Source organism: Siphateles boraxobius, unplaced genomic scaffold (assembly GCF_051911475.1).
Source record: "Siphateles boraxobius isolate OS27281-9 unplaced genomic scaffold, OSU_SipBor_1 9, whole genome shotgun sequence".
NCBI lineage: Eukaryota > Metazoa > Chordata > Actinopteri > Cypriniformes > Leuciscidae > Siphateles > Siphateles boraxobius.
Window position 1 is genome coordinate 31,286,173 of NW_027509219.1, and position 21,769 is coordinate 31,307,941.

The 21,769-nt window shown below is 37.1% G+C and overlaps 1 protein-coding gene across 2 annotated transcripts in view; it reads left to right on the forward strand.

The window, feature by feature from the left end:
• plxna3 (plexin A3) overlaps window positions 1-21,769 on the forward strand; it is a 172,510-nt gene that overhangs the window by 83,822 nt on the left and 66,919 nt on the right. For both annotated transcript variants that reach the window (XM_077223064.1, XM_077223065.1), the window contains exons 6-9: window positions 9,971-10,094; window positions 10,779-10,935; window positions 13,037-13,136; window positions 21,338-21,452. In XM_077223064.1, coding sequence (XP_077079179.1) covers window positions 9,971-10,094; window positions 10,779-10,935; window positions 13,037-13,136; window positions 21,338-21,452 — 496 coding nt within the window. The remainder of the gene's footprint in view (window positions 1-9,970; window positions 10,095-10,778; window positions 10,936-13,036; window positions 13,137-21,337; window positions 21,453-21,769) is intronic.

The following is a 21,769-nucleotide window of genomic DNA, read 5'->3' on the forward strand; positions in this document are numbered from 1 at the left end:
TTGAGACTCGCCGGCACACGAGTGTTGCTGCCACTCAGGGCTGTCGAGTCTGTTTTATTAAAGTACAGCTTGGAGTGTTGCAGTACATTAACTCAGGTTGCATGGTGATTGTTTAACTTCCACTGGTTACATTTTTTTTTTTTTTAAGTGACATTCTATGAGTTCCGGTTTTAGCATAATAAAATAAAACAATGACGTATAACTCATAAATGGATTGTCAAGTCTAATCAACTTTATTTATACAGCGCTTTTTACAATACAGATTGTTTCAAAGCAGCTTTACAGAGATGGCAGGTAAATAATGTTGTAATAATATTGTTAAATATAAAATTAAATGTAAAATTAAATTGTGAACTGCTGCATTCGCAGGATAATTAGAAGTACAGAAATGGAGGGTCATACAAACAAGGTTTCTATCAAAAATAATTTAGCTATCTTTAAGATCTAAGACACCGGAGTGCTTTGTTGATTATTAAAATCATTGCTTTATTTCATTAAATTCTTAAGGTAATTATTATGGCTTTTTGGTACCAGAATTGGAACAGATTGTGTATTGGTAATATTCAGTCAGCTAAATTTGTACATTTTCTGAAGAAAGGGATGGTGCCTGCCCCTTTAAACTCACCACCTTAACAAACTGCACAATTTGAGCTATCATAGATTAGGTTTAATACTTAAGGTTAGAGATTTGAACAATCCATAAGTATTAAAAATTAATTCAATAATTGGCCCAATCTATATTAAACAATATTATGTCAGCAGTTTGTTTATATCATCATCACTAAACATGGCGAGTCAGTTGTTCAGGAATCAGAATGAATGACTTTGTGCCAATTCTTTTCAGTGAATCAAAAGCATCAGCAGCACCTGTAAATTCAATAACAGTCCTGCAATGTCGCTGAATAGAGGAATGTACATGTGAGAACCTTTGATTCAATTCTATAAACTCTAAAACTTTTCTCTCAAATTGCTTCAGTTGCACACAGATATTTTGATTAAATTTTTCTCACTTTGTAATGTCCAATTACAGGCAGTTTTATCAGGTTGAAACTCTGTTGAGAAGAATGAAATTGGATCTGGTGTCAGTGTACAGATGGATGAGGTTAGACAGACATATGGTTTTACATCACTGTTTTATAGGAGGAAAGTGAGAAGAACAGATAATCCCATAATGCACTGGTCCTCGTGTATATGTGTGTGCGCCTGTGGGTTGTCTTAGAGTTGTTCATGTTTTTCTTTATTCTCTGATTTTGATGTGCGCTCTTCCTCTCCAGCGGTTCGGAAAGCAGAGAGGTGATCTTTGAGCGAGTGTCACGAGTCATGGTTCATTTTTAAACCCCTTGGCGTATATTATTATTCTAGAACGATTACTGCAGCTCATACTCAGAGTTATGGAAATGAATAATACCTCAAATTGTGCAGCTTGTTGACAATATCTGGTTTGAACTATATATTGTTGTTAGTTTGGAAATTTGGAGAAGAAATGTTTTCTATCCCATTCTTTCATTCACATCAGTTTCATTGTCTTTCTCTCGCGTCAATGACAGCCAACACGAAGAGCCTTCAAAAAAATGACGCCCATCCCTCCCATCTCACCATAACACGATTTATAATTACTGGAACAATTGCTCTTAACCTTTTGTGTTCGTTTATTTCAGTTTCGCAAATCCAGATAGCCTTTGTAGTGGGTGTCCTGTGGATCTATCGTCTTTTATCAGCACACATAATGCCGAATAATGACTGGCACACCCTGTGGTTTTGTTCACTGGTTATTATGTTCTTTTGTTGACAAGACAGTACCCTTCTCCATATAATTAATATTTGGACATGTGCACGTATCTCAATTTCTCTGTGTGTGTGTGTGTGTGTGTGTGTGTTTATATATAAATATATTTTTTAAATGTATTATTATTAAAAACAAGGATATATACTGTTGATAGATAGATAGATAGATAGATAGATAGATAGATAGATAGATAGATAGATAGATAGATAATTAGTTAGTTTATCTGATATTTCAGGGTTCATCGGCAGTTCGAACAGCTTATAAAGGCGTCTGGCCCAGTTTTGTTACACACACATATGTAACCCCATGTTTCTGAGGCCTTTCATCGCGTATTCCTCGTTTTGTTTGCCAGTAGCAGTGCTCCTCAGGGAAACGCGCCACGCACCGTTGCCATGAGTGATGGCTTTCACGAACAGCCACTGCCAAATGCATACTCGTTTTTTGGCTCGGGAGGGGAGGGGGGCGGCTCTGACCTGCATCTTATTCTTCTCGTTGTTGTCTTGGCTTTCTATTCAATTCCCCAAGAGCTCTTTAGCCTCTAGCCACCGACATGGCCGAGCCAAAGGGAGAGAGTGGAAGAAGGGGGCATGGGGGATAAAAACACCAAAGTGTACCTCTGGAAATGGTTTGTGTCCATGGCAACGAGGGGAAGCTGGAAGATGGATTTGCAGTGTAATTCAAATCAGCCCCATTTGGTGGAGTTTGTATTGTAATACTGTTCCTGCGGAGGGGCTCTTGTAGATTCTGGAAAATTAGTAGTACCGTGTCGGGTTGAAAGGACTGTGGTTAAAAGCTTCAGCAGGCCTATTATTGTACGCTCAGGCTAGTCGCATTCGCTCGTCTGATGTGATGGATCCGTCATTGGTTTAGTTGGGTTGCTATGTTTGTTAAGAGCACACAGGTCTCCGTAGACGCTGTTAGCGGCTCTCAACACTGTCTCTCAGTGTTCATTAATGTTCTATTCATGGTTCGGCCTTTTTATGATTGCACATTTACTGGTTCACCTCACTGACGGCTCTAGGTGTATTAACAGCTAGCACACTACTTGAAACTTGTGCTAATTGTAGTCGAGGACTGGATGCTTCTAGCCTGATAGCACACAGATGTCATTAAGACATCCATTCATCTGGAACATGTTTTTGAGCATCTTCTGCCTTGCAACATCCAACACCCGTATGTGAATCCGGTGGTTTTAAGATGTTTTTTCAAATGTTTCAACACAAACGCATGTATACATATACAGCACAAGGTTTGGAAAATGAAACGGAAACACTGGCCAATATAGTGTTAGAGGTTTCACGTCTATATATGCGTGGCTTCAATCTTCAATCAAAATTCACTGATTTTACTTTCCATCAATAAGAGCAGAGTGTGAAAGTTGATTTAGCAGAGCAATAGCACAGCTGTACATAACATATTGCTGTCTACACAACATAATGGGAGTCATATCAGAGTTTAAAAGAGGACAAATTGTTGGTGCGCATCTCGCTGGCTCATCTGTGACCAGGAAAGCAAGTCTTTGTGGTGTATCAGGAGCTGTAGTATCCATGGTAATGTTGGCATACCACCACGTAGGACGAACCACATCCAACAGGAGTAACTGTTGACGCAAGAGGAAGCTGAAAGGGATGTCCAGGTAGGTACTAACCCGGAATGTATCCAGAAAGCACACTATTAAATGCGCACCTCAACTTTCCTGTTTCCCCCTAAACTGTTCATCAGGAGCTCAATACCAAGAGTCAATACCAATGTTAGGGCTGCCATAGCCAAACCTTTAGTCACTCTGCCAATGCCAAATGCCGGTTTTATTGGTGCCAACAGTGCAAATCATGGGCTGTGGACAATGTGAAACATGTTTTCTCTGATGAGTCCACTTTCACTGTCGTATCACATCTGTGGGAGTTATGGTGCGGAGAAGCCCCAAAGAGGCGTAACATCTGGACTGTTGCTGCCCAGAGTGGAGCACAGAGTGGATCGGTGACTGTTTTGGCTGCAATATCATGGCATTCCCGACTGTGCTTGATGGGCGTCACTGCCAAAGACTACCGAACCATTCTGGAGGACCATGTGCACCCAATGGTTCAAACATTGTACCCTGAAGCTGGTGCCGTGTATCAGCATGATAATGCACCAATACACACAGTAAGACTGGTGACAGAATGGTATTATAAACATGAAAGTGAAGTTGAACATCTCCCGTGGCCTGCACAGTCACCAGATCTGAATATTATTGAGCCACTAAAGGCTGTTTTGGAGGAGTGAGTCAGGAAATGTCATGTAGTGACATTTAAAACGTTTTTATACATTCTAATATTGCATATGTTCATTTTATTAAAGTACTTGTCTATTATATGTTCAAAACACTTATCTAATATGTACATTTTAATTTCAATTTTATTTTCAATTTTTTTATTCATCTGCAAGCGTTTAAAATTTTACAACATTATTTACAATGTACAGTATGATTCCATTTTTATTAGGTTATTTATCAGATGTTTGTACTGTAGAAAGTGACGTCACTTCAGTCTGTGCTTCTGCTTTAGTCCAGCATGCTTCTGAAATATTGAACCCAAGTGGGGAAAGTCAAGTGAAAGAAAAAAATTGTTTAAATCGCTGATGACTAATGTCTGCAAACCGTAAAGGTCGTGTACCAGATAGACTTCCCGAAAGGCTCCCAGAAAAACTGTTGTCTTGTCAATAAGCCCTCACTCAAACAGGTGGACGGGTCTCCTATTGTTCCTCTAACTAATCAAAGTCAAAGAGACAATTGACCCAGACTCTCCAAGCACTTAGTCCTTTACGTATATCAATTAATGCATTTAATTGATTTTTCCTCACACTGTCTTTCACCCCTCACTCGATCTTAACAACCTGTCCACCCAGTCATCGTAGAGCGTTGCTATCGGAGTTCTCCATCATGAAAGGCCCCTGGAGTTTTCAAGGATTTCATCCTTGTTTCTGCCCTAGTTCTTCATTTACAGAGGGTTCAGTGTGACCTTAGAGATAATAAAGCAATATTACTTGAACTGGAATGATGGGAGACCAGTGGAAAACATCCTGGAATTATCATCATAAGAAGGACACCGAATATGGAAGCGTACTAGATTTTTTAGAAAATTGGAATAGCTAAGCTGGTACTCGGAGAGTGGAGATCTCAGCTGGGGGGAAATGAGTCGGTTCAAATGGAATCAGTTGCACTATCACTTCTCAAACTAGCTCAGATGGAGAGATGAGGGAAATGAAGGGAGCTTGGAAGGTTAAAGTCTCAGTTCAACCAAAAATACTCTCCCTCATGTCATTGCAAACCCATATCATTTTCTCTCTTCTGCGGAAGTACCAGGTATTTTGAAGCTGTTTTCCATAAAGGACAAAAAAGCATTTTAAAAGCTCTATTAAAGTAGCCCGTATGACTCACAGAATATATTCCAAGTATTTTGAAGTAAAATAATAGCGTTGTGTGATTAACAGACCAGGGGCAAGTTGCATAAACTTAGCCACTATGTTAAGACTTTGTCTTAAGAACTAGTTTGGAAGAGGTAATAAGAGTTCCTTTTCCGATTCAAATTAGACTGCTCTACCTTCTGATGTAACTGCCTTAAAGTTAGGACCAATCTTGAAGAAAAAAAGATACTTTTAAGACTTGTCTAAGAAGTTTATGCAACCAGGCATAGATCTCAATAGCTCTTAATTTGCATTTACTTGTTGCAAAATGAATCCTGTGAATCACGTTGAATATGTTTGCTAAATGAATGAATGTGAAATGTCAAACATGCGTACACATATTCAGATGTGGTGTGTCAGGATGCATTACACCAGGGTTGACGTCAATGACGGCAAATGCCACATGCCCTCTAGTTTAAATATGTGCATGTGCAAATTAGATTTTCAGTGAAAAACAACAGAGCTCTTATATGACTTCAGAAGATTTGAGGTCATATTGACAAATTTTATAGTGCTTTTTTTTTTTTTTGATTTTTTTCCGTGCTATCATTGTAAGGAAAAGAGCAGCCCGGAGATATATTTACATTGTAATATCTTATTTTGTGTTAGTAAATTCAAATAAGTATTTATGCAATAGTAATTATTAAAATGTATGTGCATTTTAAGTCAAACGAAAATGAAATCATGTGTAATGTCATTCCTGCATGCACATATTCAAACTCTGTTTGATGTCAATGATATCAAAATTCATTGGGTTCCACATTTACTAGTTTAAATATTGTTATGTGCAAATGCAATTTTAAGTGAAAAACGTCAAATGGACCATGTATTTATTATGCAAGAGATTGATGCAAAATGAACAAATGTATATAAAATAAAAATTTGAAATTTGATAAAAAGAAATCATACAAGGTTGGAGCAACCTGAGCCTTATTAAATGATAACAATATACATTTTTGGGTGATCTATTCCTTGGCTAGGAATAACCTTCCTAAGGTATTATTTAATTAAATTTCATTTCATTTTCATTTCAAGGTTTCCGGTTCAATCCCGAGTATGGGCTTGAGCAAAAACACTTTTGTCCCTGTAACGTGTCCCCTAAGTCACATCAAACAAAAGTGTCCACTAAACGAATGCTTGCTTACATCGAGCATTGTTTCACTGTATGCTTCCTGTCAGGGGCGATTTACAGCCTTCGTTGAGTTCCTGTCGCAGATTCCGCTTGCTGTACATGCTGCATCCATGCTGAGAGGGATCGATACGGTTTTTAAGGAAACATTCCAGATGTCTCGTGACGACGGATCGATGTTTTGTTGTCACCTGGGTATTTGTGTTCCTGGAACCACCTTAGGACCACCCTACCTGGAAAAGGTGTCGATGTATCATAAATCACATTAGTTCCAGTTCACCAAGAAGACAAGTGCAGTTTAATTGGACAAAAACTCATTTCACGAGCGTAGGAAAGCAAAAAGGGGCAGGAAGGCCTTTAAGGTGCATGTACCGAGAGATATCCTTTTCTATCTCTTTAATTAAGACTGCTCCCATTCCTTTTTACTTTCCTTAGACATATGGGCATAATTAAGGGAAAACAAATCATTACTGCTGTGTGCATTGCTGGTGAATAATGGCTTTGTCAGTATCGACTGCGCTTGCTTCATTTCCCAGACAGACAGGCGCGCTGGAGGTAAAAATGCGGCTTTTTGATGTTGCTGATGGAAAATAATGCCATCTTAGACATCGTGATGAATTAGATACCTGGGCTTTTGGCAAATATTTAGCTTCCCCCCTCCACGTGTCTTGTTTTGAGGTGTTTGATGCAATCCGGGCGGCTGAGCTTTTACAGGCTTGTTCTCTATCTCTCCTCCGTGTGCCGTTTTCATTAGAGTCTCTCTGGAGCAGCCTCAAAATTAAAGCGCATTTAATTTACTGAGCCTCGTTATGCATCATCAGTTTATACTGTACTTGTCGCTGCTGACATATAACAGTAATCAACAATAGCCACATTTAGGGCTGAAGTCGCTAAAATATGACTTGGTTTTCGGTGAGGATCACATATTTTAATGCGCCGTGTCACGAATGGTGGCGCAAACATTGTTATAATAGATGATCTGGCTCGGGTTATGACGAGACTTTGTGTACATTAGCATAACTCTTTGCGGTTTAACACAAGCACAGGCGACTTTTAACTCCACTTAACACGTCTAACGAACATGCCAGTTTTATGAATGTTTCAATATCTGGCAGCTTCCCTGCAGATGTACTTATGAGGAAACCAGGCCAGCTCACTCCCACGGACGCTCGGCGGCAAAAAAAAAAAAGAGAGTGTATAGGAAGAGTGTGTGCACCAGAGGCATAGCAGTCGCTGGAACTGTCTCTGATACGCTTACAAATTACTGTGCTTGTCTCTTTCGCTTTTAGGAGATAATCAATACTCGTAATGTGTCCCCTACACTTTTCAGGGTTCGAAAAAAATTACCAAAATCTTATATCACTGTAAGAGTAGTTTTGGTTACACTTACCATTAAGGTTCAAATCATTATTATTCAAATGACTTACTTACTGCCCATTATGCCTCTGGCATGTAGAGCTGCAACGAAGGTCCTCCACTCTGATCGATTCTGGGCTATTTCCCGGACATCTCCCCATGTCAGGTTCATAGATTTCATTTCTTCCTCTACTGATCGACGCCAGGTGATCTTGGGTCGTCCTCTCTTTCTTCTACCTTCGGGTGTCCAATGAAGGGCTACTCTTGGGATGCTGTCTTGTTCCCTCTCAAAACATGCCCAATCCAGTTCCAGCGCCGCTTTGTTACGATGCTATCCATGCTGTCTTGTTGACATTTGTTAATAGATCCTCATTTGATATCTTGCTTGGCCAAAAAATCTGACAGATTCTTCTCAGACTCCTTGTGTGGAAGACTGAGAGTTGGCATATGTCACTTGTTGTCATTCTCCAGCATTCTGCGCCATACAGTAGGGTGGATAGGACGCAGCTCTGATATAATTTGACTTTTGTCTTGCTTCTACACTGCTGAGACTTCCATATGTTGTTTAGCATTCTGAATGCCTTTCTGGGTTTGTTGATTCTGTTTTTAATGTCAATGTGTGCACCCCATCATATCTTACAGTACTCCCAAGATAGGTGAACTCATTTGTTCTTAGTAGAGCTTCTCCATTCACATGTATTGGTAATGGATATGGATTCAAATGCATTTGGTATAATTAACTTGCAATGAACATCATTTTGTACATTTATTAATCTAGTTTAATGTTAATTTATATAATTTTCTAATACACTTTCAATCATGTTAATGTATCATAAACAAACAAATTAATGGGTATATATACTGTATATACATATACTGTGTGTGTGTGTGTGTGTGTGTGTGTGTGTGTGTGTGTGTGTGTGTGTGTGTGTGTGTGTGTGTGTGTGTGTGTGTGTGTGTGTGTGTGTGTGTGTGTGTGTGTGTGTGTGTGTGTGTAAAGTTACATTTAATATTTATATAGAATATTTATTGTATTATTAACATATTATATATTATTTATTTATTTATTTACCATTGTTCATTAATTCATTTGTTCATAATACGTTGATATAATCTTACAAATGTATTAATAAATTAACTATAATTATGTTTTACGTATGCATTTAATATGTATAATGTATTAATAATTTAAATATAACTATGAAGTAATAAATAGAGATTAGCATTAACCTATATTAATATTTTTTTTAAAAAATATTGGGTAGCACTTTACAATAAGGTTACATTTGTTAATATTTTTTAACTGCTAACCCTAACAATGAAAAATAATTCTAAAGCATTTTTTTTAAACTCAGTTTATGTTAATTTCTGCATTTACTATTAGATTATTACAATGTATTAAAAGTTGTACCTGTTCAAATTATTTAATAGACCTGAGCTGACATGAACTAACAACGAACAGTTCATTAACTAACATTAACAAAGATTAATAAACACTGTAACAAATTATTTGCTTGTTAGTTAATCATAGTTAATGCATAAACTAATGGAACCGTATTGTAAAGTGTTACAAAATATTGTTCATTTGTTATTTTGATATCTAATGCATCTGCTAATATTAATGAATTGAACCTTGATGTAAAGTGTTACTGTAATTTCATATTGTAGAAACTATTTTGCTTTCAAATTTTGTTTTATTTCTATTTGGAAACTAAAAGATCAGATTGTTTAAAACTAATTATTGTATAGGTAAAAAGTATGGTTCTGACTCTCAATTTTGATTGGATGAGCAACATTCAAAGCTGATTAAATTCTATATTAATGCAGCTGTTTTCATTCTATAATGTTGTATAATGTTGCGAGATTGCTTTGCAACCGCAAACTAAGTTTACTGAATTGTTTATTTCCTTACTCCATGTTTTTGTCACTATCATGTGTAAACAATGAACAGCAGCCCTGACCACATAGCCACACAGATACAAATCCACACATTTGTGTTTTGCTGCATATCAGCAGCATCAAAATCATTTTGTAGTGTTGATCCATTTTTTGGGACTGTGGGTATCTGTGGATATTTGACATGCATTGGTCTGAGTGGACAGGGAAAAGGAAAATCATGCTCACTGAAGCTTGAACGAGACGGGCCGCTGCTCTCTGCAAACGCCTCTTATCAAGCGAGCGCCGCCAACTGCAGGCTATTGTACGGGCCGGGATGTTTCGGTTTACTCATCCGTTTGTTTTTGTTTGTTTGTTTCCAGGTGCTCCAGAAAGGAAGCCTGTGAGAAGTGGACCGAGCCGCTTCACTTCAGTACGGAGCTGAAACAGTGTGTTGACATCACTGTCACTCCTGATAACATGTCCGTGACCTCCGCTCCGACACAGGTGATTGAATTTTATATGCTACTCCAGAAGCATAAAATCACTCCAGTATAGCGCAGTAACTGTCTTCATAATGCATTTTTATCATGGACACTCACAACGGCGTCCTTTATGAGAATTGCTTTTACAGTATATTGCGATAACTCTTTGATAAAAAAAAAATACTGTATAAGAATAACATTGGCATTAATGTATTATGAATGGACCTGAATTAATGAGTAATTGTATAGTAAATATAAAATATAGTTTATTTAAATCAATATGATAGATAGATAGATAGATAGATAGATAGATAGATAGATAGATAGATAGATAGATAGATAGATAGATAGATAGATAGATAGATAGATAGATAGATAACACAAATCTATTGTGTGGCTTCAGAAGATTTTTATTATGTTTTTATGGTGATTTATTTAATTAAATGGGGGGTGGGGACGCTCAGAGATTTTATTTATTTATCAGCTAGCATATTCTTCAGTCTTTATCTTATGTTTTTCTTATAAAAAAAAGAAAGTAATACAGCTTTAAAATGACATGAGTATGAGGAAATGATGACAGGATTTTCATTTTGTCCGTTAATGCTAAAAGTACCGCGACAAAAGGCTGTTTTCACGCATCTTAATTAAGCTTGTCATGTGATCTTCTTGCATATCTGACAGGAGATTGTGTGTGTTTGCGTTTCAGCTGAGTGTGAAGGTAGCTAACGTCCCGAACCTCTCAGTTGGGGTGACTTGTGTGTTTGAGGAGCTAACAGAAAGTCCTGGAGAAGTTCTGGACAAAGGACAAATCAACTGCATGTCTCCATCCCTGCGGGACATCCCATATGTCACCCAGGGATACGGTAAGAGACATGAAGTGCCATTCAAAATGCATCTGACATCCGTAATGTGATTGTGTTTTTGACTGGAAACTGAATTCATGTAGGATGAGACTTAATTGGATCATAAAAAGCTGAAATATTATTGGTTATTTTTCTCTGGCCATGTTGCGTTAGTTGTATCCGCTAAAAGATTTCAGGTGCAACATCAACTTCTGAAATTCCACTATTCCTCTACTTTTCCAGGGTTGAACCATAATCTATAGTAACTAAGAGTCTTAGAAAGGGTAATACAATGTTTCATTTGACTGAAAACGAGGCTGAAGGACAGATGCATAACTCCTTCAACATGTTGCATTAATGTCCTACACCACGTCTTAATTACAAAACCCTTATTTTCACCATTTTAGTCCACTAGAAATGTGTGAGAAATGATGTAATTTTCAGTGCAACATCAAGTACAACCAATTATCATGCATGTTAAAATAAATGTGACATCTACCCTGATAAGGTCCAAACAGCAAAGAATGTTTCCTCATGCTCTAAACGCAAAACTGACCATTTGAGATAGTTGATCTCTTTTGGTTGATGACATTCTGTCAGCACTAATAGCTTCGTTAATCATCATAATTATTTTCTCATCCAGTTTTTTGAGGAGGCACTGCCTCCCTGGCCTCCTCGGCAGAAACGCCCCTATACGTTTGCTTTTTTCTTATTTTCTTTTCATTTTTATTTGTACACATTTGTACACCATTTTTTTGTCTTTTTGTTATTCACCACCATGTAAATATTTTTCGTAAAAACTGGATATTGGATTTCAAGCCTCATTGATAATATATACACCACTGTTGAAAGGTTTGGGGTCAATGAGATTTTTTTAAAGCAATTAACACTTTTTATCATTGAGGTATTGATAAAAAGTGAACGTAAAGACATTTTGAAATGTTACAACAACAAAAAATTCACAATAAAACTTAACCAGCACAACATTGATTATAATAATAAATGTTGCTTGAGCAGCAAATCAGCATATTAGAATGATTTCTGAAGGATCATGTGACTGAAGACTGGAGTAATGATGCTGAAAATTCAGCTTGGCATCACAGGAATAAATTGCAATAATTAACTGTAATTGTTATAATTTCACAATTATATTAATATTAATTATAGCAATATTACAGTTTTTTCTGTATTTTGATCAAATAAATGCAGCCTTTCAAAAAAATTTATTTTATATTATATATTTATGCTTTTTCATTTATTGCTTTAGTTTATGTTTATGCCATATGTCATTTGGTGTGAACAAAAACAAGTACAATCTGCTTAGGTCCTTCTATTTTCACAAGCCCTGTTTTCCATGCCGTTTGTCCATTGAAAGTTTGTGGAACACCACATTTTCAGTCTTTTGACAATCGGGCGTACTGTACATCTGTCACCCACGGCCTCGTTTTCATTTGTGTCAGATTAAATACATCTACTCTGACCAAGTCTATTAAGCTGCTCTTTAGAGCTGCTGTGCAGCAATTTGTGCTTTAGAAATACAATTTAATTTGATTTAATTAAATTTTTTCCTTTTTGAAAAATTTTCCCATTTTGTCCCTGCTTTTTTCTTCTTCTTTTTTATGATGACTGATAATTAAAAAAGTCTCTTCAGAGCCTCCTGAAGCTTTGAGACTTAACTTCATTTTCCCCTCTTTAATTTTTCTGGTTTTTAAGGTACTGTAAGATTTCCAAATCTCATGATGGTAACTTTTAGACTCCGGAAGCCTGGTAGTCCCATTAATAACAATTATTGCATGTGCAAATGGAAATATTATGTCAATTATAGTGAAGTGAGGCCCACAAGTATAATTTGATGGGCAGAGATGTAGTCATTATGGGTTGCTGAGTTTGAAACGTAAGTGCATTTCGCTCACAGATGGAAGAAGTGGATAAATGCTCTCACAATCAAATATATTCGAAACGTGAACATTACTGAGTATATGTGCAGAGCGGGGCACAGTCACTGCTCAGCCTGCATTAGACCATCAGTGCGAGTTCAAATGACCCTTCTCATGCTAACTTCATTTCTCATTCATTTTCTCCGCCTAACTCTTCATTACTGTCTCTTTCCATTCTTTTCCAGGCGATAAACGGGTCGTGAAGCTCTCTCTGAAGTCCAAAGAGACGGGCCTCAAATTCATCACCACCGATTTCGTCTTCTATAACTGCAGCGTCTTGCAATCGTAAGTGTGCCGGTCGAAGATGTCTTTGTGACGTGTGAAACTGCCAGCCGGGTGTGATTGGATTTGCAGTCATTGAACTAGTTTCTTTCACAGCTGCCGTTATCCACTTTGTCAGCATTTGTACCATTTTTTCCCCCTCAAATGATTCAGTACTTTTCATCCAGCCTCTTTGCTCTTAAAACAGCCAGCGCAGCTGCTGGAAATATTCACTTAAAAAAAATAAAAGTATTTTTAGTGAAGAGAAAGTTCTCGAAAACATGCTAGTAAAGAGATCAAACTGAAGCCCAATGGTTAAAGTGAACCTATTATTATATAAATTCACAAAATTCAAAGGTGTTTGAAATATGATTTGTGTCCACAGTGTGTGTTATCAACCAGCCTATAATGCTAAAAATCCACCCACGGTTCCAGATTTCCACCTACTCTTACGTAAGAGTAGACAGAAGCCCCTCTCAACTTAACTCCACGACAACATACATTTATTCATTAACCATTCAGAAACGTCCAGTTGCATTCTAAAACTGGTAACCTCTCCATCATTGTCCGACTCCGGTTCGAACATGTAAGGCTGAACACTGCTACTGGCAATTTCTAATATTTTCAATGCGTGACATTCTTCTGAAGCATGAGCTGCAAAGGCTCCGCCCTCTTTTGGAAAGGGGGGGGGAAGCAGCAACTCATTTGCATTTAAAGGGACACAATAACGGTGTGCTTTTGCTCACACCAAAATAGGGGCAAATTTGACAAGCTATAATAAATGGGGTATTTTGAGCTGAAACTTCACTGACACATTCTGGGAACACCTGAGACCTGTATTACATCTTGTGAAATGGGGCATAATAGGTCCACTTTAAAGCTATGGGTGGGTAATATGATGGTAGCCGGTTCAAATCCAGGTAAAATCATGCCAGAAGTTACTGTTTTTTTTTTTTTTACATTCTGCAGTATAAATGGTAAACATATTACCTACCTTAATATTAGTTAACACACTAGTTAACATGAGCTGACAATGAACAGTATTTTTACAGAATTTATTAATCATTGCATTGGTTAATCTTTATTTCTACTTTTTAACATTAAACGTTAAAGATGCAGTAATGCAGTTTGAACTAAAATGAAAAATGCATTGACAAAACATTAATCAATAAAAGCTATAAAAAAGTTATTGTTCATTGATAGTTCATAATATTAAATGCATAAATTCATGTTCAACAAATATAACCTTTTTGTAAAGTGTTACCTGTGCATTAGTATTCTTTATGGCTACATAAGTCACATTTTGGTGAAATCATGTTGGCTGAAATTGTATTATTTTTACTGATACACACAAACACAACACAGATGTGCCATGATGAAGAGCATGAGCGGGATTAGACAGATGTTCATGGATAGTGAAGTGTTTGTTTGTATAATCATGTAATCAAAACCACATGCAAAATTGTATCTAGAATGCTTAAGCTTCTAAAAAAAGTCACTTTGAGCTGTATTCGTTAATACCTCTTCTTTTCCTTGCTGACTGTTTAGTTAATTTATATATACAGTATATTCACAGACTGTGGTGATGTGTTTCCACAGTTATTAGCATGAAAATCTTTATATATATACAATTTTATGTACATTTATAACACTATACTTTGTGTTATATTACCTTGGCAATAAAATTTCAGAAAACTAGTCACTTGTGTGGGTGTTTCTAATACAACATCTGAAGTAGTGATTGCAAATTTGGCATCTTTTTCTCTTCTGACCAACCATTAAAGTCATAGAAAGACTATAGTGGATTTTTTTTAATTTGCCATTGAACAAATGTGAACAGAATGCTGTACCTTCCATTCACAACTATAGAACTTGATACCCAATTATGATGAAAAATCAGGTTGTGTTAGAGACGTTGCCTACGTGCATTTACTGGACCTGCATGAATTAGTTTTTCTTGCAGCATGATTTTTTTACCTACAGTGAAAGATGGCCGCCGCATGGACCGACTTAAAGGATCTTTGCCTGTAGTCAGAAGGTGCTTTTTTTTTAAGTCTAGTGCATATATACAAATGCTTTTTTGTGTTAACTTTGCAACATTGAACAAAGAACATTTTGACTTTTTTTCCTCACAACTGCGAGTAGAACTATGAAATTAAAAGTCTTCTTTTTTTTTATTCAGTGGCAGAAACAAGCTTCTATAGTTTTGAGAACCTCATTTAAAAACAAAACAAAATAAGAACATCTGTTAATTTCTCAGAAACCAGCAAACATCCTGCTGAAATCATAATTTCTCTTAGAATAACACAATATGTTCCCACTGGCAGTAAAAAAAGAGTGAGTTGCAGCTCGGTCTGTGGTCAGTATAAATGAGTGTAATTGCTCCAGAGGTGTTTGCGCTGGTGTGTAATTGCGGTGCGGTCCAGCTGTTTGCTGCTGGAATGATTTCAATCTGTGATTCAGATCATATATGCACTCAGTTCTTGCGGTCCTCTGCTTCTGGTTAGTCAAGTCACCTTTAATTATAAAATAAACATAAATAAAAAATAAGATTAAACTAACAAAATATAAATGATTTATAAATTATATTTAAATATAAATGTTAATAAATTAATACATTTAATTTAAATGAATTAAAATAAATACATTTGATTAAAATAAATGCATAAAAATATTAAAATAAATAACATTTAATTTAAAAATTAAAACTAATACATTTTATAAAACTAAAATTTGATTTAAATAATAAATAAAAATTAAATAATTAAAATAAAATAAAAAACGAATTAAAATATTAATAGAAATAAAAGCAAATTGATAAAAAGATTTTTGATTAAAATAAATACATAAACATTAAAATAACATGTAAATATGATGTAAAATAAATGAATAAAACTTTATTTAAATAATACATAAAATGAATAAATTAAAATAAATGTATTTGAAGAAAAAAATACATTTAATTATAATACATAAACATTTAATTTAAATAATTAAATTTACATTCAAATACATTTGATAAAACTTACTAACTAAACAAATAAATGTATTAAAATTAATACATGAACTTTGCTTTAAATAACAAATTAATACATTTAATAAATACAGTACAGTAATACAGTGAGTAGAAAAAACCCCACCAAACTAAATATTTTACACATTTATAATATTATTTTTTCACAGTATAATTGGGTCTTTATACATAAAAATGTATATAGCTTTTATATTTTAAGATGGTGTTTTTTCACACAAGGATGATCATATTTGGGGGTCAGTGGCATCTAAAAGTTTGACAAACCCTGCGTTAGACGTGAGTGTTGACAGAGTTCAGTCCGAACACTGTAATCACAGCCACAATTTGGCCTAGGAGCGATCCACGCTCTATATATTTCTGTTCATTTGCACTTCAGTCACCGTGGAGTGAATGCAGTGGGTGGAGACCTGTCGTTGCGTCCCGGAGGACAGAACCCCCTCGTTTATTTCCCCTCGACACTCCTCCTTTCATTCGAACGCTTTACATCCCTTAACATAGTCAGCGAGCACAATCACGCATTGTTAGCACCTCCTTTGTTTTTCCAAACCCATTTTGGCCGTTCCAGTTGTGATTTCCATCGAAACAGGAGGGAAATGTGAATTGGTTTATTGGAAGAAGGAAGCGAATTGGTGAATTGTAAGGAAAGCAAAAAACAAAAGGGAGATGAAATATGATAACTGGAGGGAGCCGCTACGTGACGACTGCAATTTGCACCTTGATGCTACATATACAGGTACTGTGTGTGTTATAGAAAATTAGATGCACAACCCCACACTCTGCAATCCACTCTTTATGTGTGTAAGTACAAGCGCCCGTGCTGATCCATCGAGCCGGGCTCGGCAGTTGCCATGGCAACCCACGTCCGAGCGAGGCGTGCTACCTCGCCAGCATGGCCTATAGCCGGTGCCAGATTTCCTGTTTTCACAAAAGCCCTGTGGGAACGTTTAGCCCGCCAGTTGTGTGACGCCAGTGGACGGCACTCACTCGTCCTCAATCTCCTGCCTCCATCTTTATTTCCCACAATTCTTTGACCACCCAGACCCAAAGACCCTTCCCCACCCCCCTCTTAACCTCGTTTTTCCCAGTGGGATAATGACCACCTGTGATGTGAGAGAGGGGGCAGGGAGGAAGCACCGTGCATTTCAGGATATTTTGTTATGAAATGGCTTATATAAAGCCAAAGCACTTTATTCTGTTTCATCTTCCCATGCAGCTGTTATTGAGGGTTTCTCTCTAGTGCTAGTTAGTTTTGGATGTGAATGTGGGCATTCATTAAACATTTGAAACTCTTTTGTGTTTTATTGCTCAACCTAGATATGCGTGTCCTCAAGTTACCAGGAAGTGCATATCAAAGGACGACTGTGTCCTTTCTCACCGTTTTTTAGAGTTGGATAGGTTTTGAGGGAGTAGATGGAGGACTCAACAATAAGGAACATTTGTTGATTTTGGACATTTTTATGCCATGCACATTTTGTTTTGTTTTCTGTTATGTATTCCTCAGTGTTGTGGTTTCTGCTAATGTGTCACCAAGATAATGTTATCTAGCTAACATGTTTTGATGATTTTGCATAAATGTCTCGTGATAGTCTTGGAAGCATTAGTCAGAATGTGCTGAAAGCAAGACAATCAGTAATGTTTTGCAATAAAAATATACATATGTGTATTTGTAATAAAGTTGAATTACTTTAATAATTTTTATAGTGATATAAAGATATAGCAATATTATTATAAAATAAATGTATAATTATTTTAATTATGATTTTATTTTTAGCATATTTTATTCATTTATACATCTTATTTTGTTCAGACTTCAATATGCATTTGTGAGCAAAATTGGATAGTCAATTAGAATTTTTTTTAATTGTGTGTGTGTGTGTATACATTTATTTCTATAATTAATCCATTTTACTCCAAAATCTTGATTTTATCCATTAGGAGTTGATTGGATTTTTAAAAACTGGGCTTTCTATACAGAATGGAGCCCATTAATTGGATGGGAGGGTTGGGATAAGGCAGGGGTAGGCAAGTTCAGTCCTAGAGAGCCGCTGTCCTGCAGAATTTAGGTCCAACCCTAATCAAACACACCTGAACAAGCTAATCAATATCTTCAGGATTACTAAGACTATAGGCAGGTGAGGTCTTTTTTCAGTGTTGGAGCCAAACTCTGCAGGACAGCGGCTCTCTAGGACCGAACTTGCCTACCCCTGGGATAAGGTTAGTGATCACCTCAAAAATGTCTTTCACTTTCAATGATGACCATATTGTTATTCATTTTTGGTGGAAAGATGTGTTTTTTTTTACCTTACTTTTATAATGTGCACAAATGAATCCAGGCCAGAAACTTGTATTAATAAATTAAATATGGTAAATTTTTTAATTTCAGTTTGACTATTGTGCACAGCCTTATGATTTGATGCTGTTTCGCCTGAGCTGAAAGTCCAGCCCAGACTCCCAATGATGGTAAAATACTCACTTCATCAGAATGTCACCATTTGGCCATGCTGTGTTTTTTAGCCCACGCTCAAATTAAAGCTGAGTGAATTGATGGGCCTTAAACCCCTGACACAGCATATTGCATATTTCAGGCAAGACTTGCAGATCCGTTTGCAGTATTTACAGCGCATTTCAGCTGCAGTGGAGCACTGCGCCTCCTCCATCAGCTCTAGTTTGCATTTTTCCCTTCCAGCGCACTAAAAACACTCCCACACCGCACACCCGTCGGCAGCAATATTAGATTTAGCGAGTTAAAATGCATCCATACAGCAAAGAAACTGCATTAACGGGTTTTAAATCACCCATGATAATTTGTATGGTTTCATATCCATGGTGCAATTGTTCTGCCAGAGAAAAGCGGCCTGTATAATTTAGCCCCTGCAAACGCCTCAGATGTTTTCTCCTCCCGGGGCCCTGCGAGAGCGAGGGGAGAGAAACTAGATCATACTGAGCGATGCGGCTCCAGGTGTGGTGTGCTTGGACTGTCGAGTGCTCTCTGAAGGCGATTTGAAGCGTGCCTCCAGAGGGAAAGACGTGATTAGGATGGTTTATTGCGCAGGCTTTCCGTGCGGGATGGTGGCAGATGAGAGACGGCGTGAGGTGGGAAAATTTGCCCTGCCGGAAGTATTCGCAAACGCTCTCACGGTGTCTCTCGTGGCGCGATTGGCCTTTCGTCCTGTATGCCGCGCTCGAATCCACAGGTGTCGCCCGCTTCTGTTTCTCCGCAGGATGTGACTGTTTAATTGGGAATGTCATTAGGGCCTCCGTCTGAAAGGCTTTTTCAGGGTCAGGTTAATGACTAATTGAGAAGCGGCATGAACGACTCGGGTGTTCAATGGCCCTAGAGGATTAATTGTGTGTGTTGAAGTGAAAGAGTGGATTTGTGACATATTGACCACTCAGATTTCCACGGCGCCGTCTTCTTTCACAATTAGAGAGTCTCTATGAGAGTTTAAGTCTGACCCGGGGCTCGTTCAAGATGTTCCCAAGGACAATGATGTGATTTATAGGCAAAGTATTCGAAGAATTGAGAGAATTAATGACTTGAGCTAGAGGTTCAGTTGAGGACAAAGAGTTTAGGTCACTGCTGAAGATGAAGAAGTTCTAGTTCCCACTTCTTGTGTTTGTGAGTGGTGTGCGGTAGTAGTTATGAATCTAGATCTTGTTTGGTTGTTGGGACATTTGATCATCCTCTCCAACTTTTCCTTTTCTACCGACTGTAAGTACCAATTTTGTGCATTTTTTGTGCGTTTCTAGTATTCCTAGTAAGCCACCACCTTGGCTGTGTTCGAAATCGCCCCCTATACCCTTAAATAGGGCAGTATTTGAGGGTACAGCCTTTTGTAGTGGTGTCAGAAGCCATAGTGGACATTATCGAGTGCACTCATTCAGTCCCATAATGCACTGCAATAACGAGTGTACAACCGATGTATGCTCAACGGCTAGAGAATACCCATAATGCACTGTGACGGTCACACCGAATGAATTCCAGCGTCTGACTAGATGGCGCCCGCAGCTGAATCATCCATTTCCCAAACCGCTGGTCCAATGTGGCTACAGCGTGATATCATGCAGGTGTAAATTCTAAGGTGTAAGTTCAAGATGAATCTTTTCATTACTACTGGAGCTGCCAGTTTCAAATGATTTTTAAACAACAAGCATTACTATGCAAAAGTGATGTCAGTGTCTGAATTTACTCTCATTTTTATTTACACGTTCAAGTGGACTATATTAGTCTATTATACCTAATATACCCACTGATGTCTGTCATTAATGTTAATCAAATAAAAAAATACAAATAGAAAATCACTTTTGTAGCTTTAAAAAAGATTAATTTAATTTATACAGTGACAACTATGCAGATGAATAGCATATGAATAACATCATACCATTTTTCATACCATATTGTATTTACGGTATACCTTTTAATAAATAAATAAACGTTGGGATGCTATTTCCATCAAGAGGTGCATACATTTTTGGTCAAATCTTGTATTAACAATGCAAGAGTCCAGCACTCTGTAAAGCCTCCTCCAGCACATCCCAAAGACTTTCAATGAGTTTAAGTTCTGGTGCCAATTCATGTGTGAAAATGATTTTTCATGCTTCTCAGAACCATTCTTTCACAATTTGAGCCTAATGTTTCTTGACATTGTCATCCTGGAATATAGCCATGATGTGGTTGTTTTAAAAATTAAAAGCTACACACTCCATCAATTAGGGTCAGAAGAAATATTTAGCAAACATATTAGATGCTAGAAACATAATCATTACTACAATAATGATCATAGACTCTTAAGCTTTTGCCGATTTAAATCCAAACAGCGACTTTTTGTCTGGGCAGTGTCTATACAGTTTGTGTATATGTATGTATATATATATATACAAACTTTTACGTTACAGAAGATGACAGCACCATTTTTAAATATGTATTTATTTAATGCATATAATATATAAATGTATATAAAATATAATGTTACATCAAAGCCAGCTTGTGATTGCATTAAAACACTGAATTAATATACTTTGTACTTTTTAAATTAAAACTATGAATAAGACTATTAAGCACAGCCAGTCAAGTTACAGTGTGTTCTGACTCTCAAGTGAGTAGAAAATCTGGTCGACTTAACAGATTACTTGTTTCATGTGCTCAGAACACATCTCTCATGTAACTCTCTTTTGATTTTCTCCTCTGTAGGTGTTCGTCGTGTGTTAGCAGCCCTTTCCCCTGCAACTGGTGTAAATATCGCCACATCTGCACTAATAATGTAGCGGAGTGTTCTTTCCAGGAAGGTCGAGTGAGCAGCGCAGAGGTAAGAAACCGGACCAGCTAACCACACAAGCCTCTGTTAGATGACACGCATCAACTAAGGTTGGGCATCTTGAGTTATTTTGTAGTTAAGAATTCAAAATCCGTCTGTCAATCTCCCGTTCCATCCTTCCCTCAATTGGGAACAACACCCCAAGATACTTGAACTCCTTCACTTGAGGCAGGAACTCTCCACCAACCTGAAGCGGGCAAGCCACCCTTTTCTGACTGAGACACATGATGAAAATCAAATAAATTCATTATTTAGACATTAAGAATTAAGATAAGGCACACACTTATAATTATTTGTATTTAATATAG